Source organism: Parasteatoda tepidariorum, chromosome 3, assembly GCF_043381705.1.
Source record: "Parasteatoda tepidariorum isolate YZ-2023 chromosome 3, CAS_Ptep_4.0, whole genome shotgun sequence".
In the NCBI taxonomy this organism is placed as follows: domain Eukaryota; kingdom Metazoa; phylum Arthropoda; class Arachnida; order Araneae; family Theridiidae; genus Parasteatoda; species Parasteatoda tepidariorum.
The window spans coordinates 101,211,049-101,217,004 of NC_092206.1; the positions used below are offsets into that span (position 1 = coordinate 101,211,049).

General features: G+C 28.3%; 1 protein-coding gene across 1 annotated transcript in view; it reads right to left on the reverse strand.

The window, feature by feature from the left end:
• Nucleotides 1-5,956, reverse strand: part of LOC107443510 (cytochrome P450 2F3) — a 21,760-nt gene that overhangs the window by 11,004 nt on the left and 4,800 nt on the right. The window contains exon 2 of the mRNA XM_016057413.4: nt 1,014-1,389. Within this exon, the coding sequence (XP_015912899.2) occupies nt 1,014-1,389 (376 nt within the window). The remainder of the gene's footprint in view (nt 1-1,013; nt 1,390-5,956) is intronic.

The window sequence follows — 5,956 nt, forward strand, 5'->3', positions numbered from 1 at the left end:
CTTTAGTCCGTAATGCGAGGCCTTTGAGGAGTGTCGATGAGTAAAACTGGCGATAAATGGGGCCGGGATAGCCTGGTCGGTGAACATGTCCGAGAGTTCGTGGGTTCGAACCCCGCCGGCTGAAGAGTAAAATGGTGACTGATACATGTTCAATCTGTCGAGTCGCAAAGTTCTCCATGTTCCCATAACAAATCAATATCTCTGGGGGTACTGGATTGGAGATTGATTGTTCTCTGATTCAGGTCAAAATTTCTGTGAATGAGTGAATGGATGTATGAATGGGTCCGCCCTATAAAACGGGTGTGACGTCTAGGTGTGGCAGAAGTCGAAAATGCACAAGTACACAACGAAATAAAAAAAAAACATTTATTCATTAGTTTGAGAATTATTAATAGCTAAACTTGCAATAAAGCATTGTTTATTTAAATTAACGTAAGGTTTTTTTCCTTCAAAAAAATTTTTTTGGTAAGTTTTTTTTTTTTTTTTTTAAATTTTTTTTAAATGCGTAAAACATAACTCAAATTTTTTGTCGATTAATCCATTGTCATAGAAAACTTTTTCTCAACCAAAAGCGTTATTTTAAAAGCTCACCCTTGAGTTGATGCCCATCAAAAGAAAAAAAAAGTAAAAGATAAGATTTTGCCAGATATCTTTACATTGAAATTTTAAAAGATAAAAAAAAAGGAATAAATAGAAAACCGTTCCCTATTTGAGCTGTTTTAAATCTTGTTATCTTATTCTTATTTAGTCACATAAACTGCATTCCTTAGGTTAACTTTTTTTTTCAAGTACAGGTGAATATTTCTCACATTCAGGTAATCGTTCATTTCATAACGATTAACATATTGGAAACATGTTCCTGAATAAAACTGCAATTATTGTATATTTCGTTAACAAAATGTACTTTGTTTTTGTGGAAATTATTGACTAACGAAAAAAGGATGAATAAGATATAGGGTTTAGTGAACGGAGCGAGCAGGTGGTGTTTAAAATATGCTGTTGAAATAACGTACCACTGTTGAAGAAATATGAGATAATTGAAAAATCGTTGCTTCGCTGAAAGCATTCTGCATGGGTTAAATGAAATTCTTGAACGGCCTTCATACTTCCCATGTTGATGTACAGAGTACCGGCAAAAGTGAAACTGAATACATCACCGTATTTCTTTTGCAATCTTTCCAGTGTCCGGTGACAAGTGTCATCTTTCAGGATGAGGGAGTAACCGAAAAAGGGGAAAGACACGGGTCCCGGAGGCAAACCTTTATTCCTTTTGTAGTAATAAATGCAGACGGTAACAACAACTATCACGATGATGGCTGCTGTTGTCTCACCACAAACGCTTTTAAGGAACTCTTGGAACATCTTTTTGTTTAGAGAGATTATGCAGTTCTGAAATATAAAAAATCTTGATTATGATAAACATTTTTCTGGTGGGATTATTGTAACTAACTTTGAAATTCATATGAAAGTACGTCCCAGGTAACACCATCACCAGATTGCAATAAAAGTGCTACAGTAACGAAGACTCATTTGAAAAGTCACGTGCAGATTTTGCGACGTTGATGCACATAAATACGTAGATCATTATGTCCGCCTTTGGTGGCGTCACATTTTGACGTTACCTAGGCCCCTACCTGGGACCACAGTGACATATTTAATTGTCGTTATGACGTCCCTGTGTGACGAAGATGTGACCTATTATTGTCTCAACTTAGTCACACAGCGATCCCGTTGAGTCGTAAATATATCACACTTTCGTCACATCAAGACCCGTTAATATGTAAATCTGTCACGGATTCGTCACACCGTGTCATTGGTGACACGTAAATATGTCACAGTTTTGTCACATTATGAGCCTATTGGGACGTAAATATGTCACGCTTTCGTCGATGACATTACTCCGATAATTTTAAGTCATAGTGTGATTTCATGTTGACGTCTGGGTGGTGTCAAAGTGTGACGTCACTAAACGAAGACATAGTAAATTTTTTAAACCTACGCATCGACGTCACAAAACTAAAAGTGACTTCACGGATGAGTCTCCGTTACTGTCGCATTTTTATTGCAATCTGGTAACGTTGTTATCTAGGGAACAGTATTTAGGTCAGTTAATGAATTTTCGGTCATCCAAAACTGATTCAATTTGTTCCTTCACTTAGTTCAATTTCATGTACGCATATCAATTATTACTAAAAATAAAAATAATTTTGTTACTAATACATAGTGAAAATAATTTTATTAGTTTTTAATTTAAAAAAAAATTAAGTTAACTAAGAGAGATGAAAAATCAGATCCTAGTGGTATTTCATCAATTTGAATAAAAATATATTTTCTATTGAAAAGATAATTATTAAAAAGACAAATATTAAATAAAATTTCCCAATAATCAAAATCGCAATTCCGGATATTTTTAAAATTATAGTAATAACTCAAAAGAACATCTTTCAGTTTAGAAAGGGGAATGCTATTGAAATGATCCTGGAAAGTCGCAATAAAATTCATTTAATTTTGTTTAATAAATTCGAAAATCGGTTGATTATGAGTGATAATCCAGGTAAAAAATAATAAATCTTCTTTAATAATATCGTGAATAATTTTATTTAAGTAGTTAAAGAAAATGGTGCCAGGTTAAGTGAGGGAAGTATTATTATATATATATATATATATATATATANATATTTTCTACAAATATATATATATATATATATATATAAGTTCAAAATGAAGATAAAACAAAGGAAAATTACAGACAAATGTAAAAAGGGGAGAAAAGAAAAATAATGATAAAAAAAAAACAAATAACTGGAAAAAAAAAGCATAATTTTTTTTTCAAAAATCTGGAAAAAAAAGATATAATGTTTTCATCAGTCCACACGATTATATCCGCAAAAAAGAGTGCTTTCTGATATTGTATCAATATAGCCAAAGCAAAATATATTAATACAATTGTGTGAGGAGCACTCAAAAAAATTTTTTATAAAAATTACAACAAATAAAATAGAACGCAATAAGTAAAAATAACACGTAAAAACAGAAAATAAAATAAAAGGAAAAGAAAAAAACAGAATAAAACAAAATCCATAAAGCGAGTAGCGAATTCAAATGTACTTACATGAACGGGAAATTTTTCAAGAATGATTTAAAAAATATTTTCGTAACAGGATTGCCAGATTGCAAACTATTAAAACAAAAGCGCAAATTGAGCGTAACTATAGGAGTTTTGTTTTAAAGTGCCGTTCTTACTGCATTGCTGAAGTGCGTTTGATTTGTTAGTTACCAAGGAGGGGCACGAAATGGATGTGCGCAAGGTAATATTATGCTGGGTAATTTAAAGAAGTTGACCATAAATAATTTTAGAAAATAAATATTTATTTAAGAAAAAAATATAAAATAGAAAAGAGAAATATGAATTGCCTGTTTTGCACATAATTTTATCCACGGATTTGCCCGAAATGGATTTGCACATGGAAAAATTATATAAATTGAAAAAGAAAAAAATTTCAGTAGATAATTTTGACACGGATTTGCCCGAAATGGATTTGCACATGGAAAAATTGTATAAATTAATAAAGAAATTTTCAGTAAATAATTTTACCCACGGATTTGCCCGAAATGGATTTGCACATGGAAAAATTACATAAATTAACAAAGAAGCAATTTTTTAGTAGATAATTTTAAACACGGATTTGCCCGAAATGAATTTGCACACGGGAAAATTGTATAAATTAATAAAGAAATTTTTAGTAAATAATTTTAGCCACAGATTGGCCTGAAATGGATTTGCACATGGAAAAATTATGTAAATTAAAAAAGGAATTTTTTTAGTAAAGGAATGTTTTAGTATATAATTTTGACCACGGAATTGCCCAAAGTGGATTTGCNTATAAATTAATAAAGAAATTTTTAGTAAATAATTTTAGCCACGGATTGGCCCGAAATGGATTTGCACATGGAAAAATTATGTAAATTAAAAAAGGAATTTTTTTAGTAAAGGAATTTTTTAGTATATAATTTTGACCACGGAATTGCCCGAAGTGGATTTGCACATGGAAAAATTATAGAAATTAACAAAGAAATTTAGTAAATAATTTTGGCAACGGATTTACCCGAGATGGATTTGCACATGGGAAAATTATATCAATTAACAAAGAAAATTTTTAGTAAATATATCCACATAAATATACGATTAATTCAATGATTTTTTAGAATTTTATTACTTTAGTTGGGTATGCACTGTTTTTAACAAATTTTGAAAGAGTTTATCGATTTGTTTTTTGGATAAATAAATATTACTACATATTCTTTTTATTCTATTCATTTCATTAAAAGTGGTTTTAAATAGATGCTCCTATAAACATTAGAATTCCAAGTAATCAGTTTATTTATATGAGAATTAAAATCATTTCTTTTATCATATAAATCATAAAAGCAGATATTTTCAGCTTTTATAATACCCAAATCCGAAAAATTGAAATTAATATTATCATCATGATTACGAAGCAATATAAATTACTCGGGGTAAACATCATTTAATAAAATAGTAAAATCTTGAAAATTAAAGATAATTAAGTCATCAATTATCAAAACGAATTTAATTCTAATTTAATACTAATTTAATACTAAAAACAAATTTAATACTAACAGTAAAATTTATTTCATAATAATGCAAAAATAAGTTAGCTAAGAGAGATGAATAATTAGATCCTTGTGGTATTCCATCAATTTGAAGAAAAATATCCTTTCCATTGTAAAGATAATTATTAGAAAGACAAAAATTAATCAGAATTTCCCAATAATCAAAATCGCAGCAATGGATATTTTTAAAATCATAGTATTAATTTAAAAGGACATCTTTTAGTTTAGAAAGGGGAATGCTATTGAAAGGATCCTGGAAATCAAAAGTCGCAATAGAATTAATTTTATTATGTTTAATGAATTCTAAAATTGAATGATTATTAGTGATAATCCAAGAGAAACCTTCTTTAGAAATATTTTTAATAATTTTATTTAAGTAGTTAGAGGAAATGGTGCCAGGTTTAGCTAGATAAGTATTAGATCCACATGTGATAGTTCTAAATTTTACAGGAATTTTATGAAATTTAGGACTGATAATTAAGTAAGGAAATTGTATATTGCTAATTTTAATTTTTAATCTCTTATATAAAGTTAAAATTTTTTTAATGACTATATTATTATTGAAATTACTAAGTTTAAAATTTTTACTATTTTTTAATTCCGTATTTAAAAGTTCAGCATAGAATTTTTTACAGAATATAGCATAATTATTGTTAGCTTTGTCTATGGGAGTAATTACAAAATTTTTTTGAAGTTGCTTAATTGATTGAACAATATTAGAAAAATTTGTTGAATTGTTATTCTTATTTAAATTATCCTTATTATTGAAAATAAAGTTTTTAAAGTAATAATAAACTTCCCATTTCCATTCTGTTAGCATACCTAAAGGTAAAGAGAATCTATTTGATATCTTTAAACAAAAACTATTGAGATCATTAAGAAAGTATTTTAGAATCTTATTGATTTATTACATTTATTACTTTTATTACTTTTATTACTTTTATTACTTTTATTACATTTATTACTTTTTATGATCTATTTTTATGTAGTTATTTTATAAAAAAAATTTTTGAGTGCTCCTCACACTATTGTATTAATATATTTTGCTTTGGCTTTATTGATACAATATCAGAAAGCACTCTGTTTTGCGGATATAATCGTGTGGGCTGAAGAAAAGATTATATCTTTTTTTTCCGGTTTTTTAATTAACATTTCACTTTTTTTTTCTTTCTTTTTTTTAAATAAAATATTGTTTGTTGTTTTTTTACTTATTATTTCCCACCCCCTTTTTTTCATATGTCTATAATTTTTCTTTGTTTTATTCTTCATTTTGAACTTATCTAATGAGTGCTGTTTACTTGCAGCTTAAGCGCAATAAATG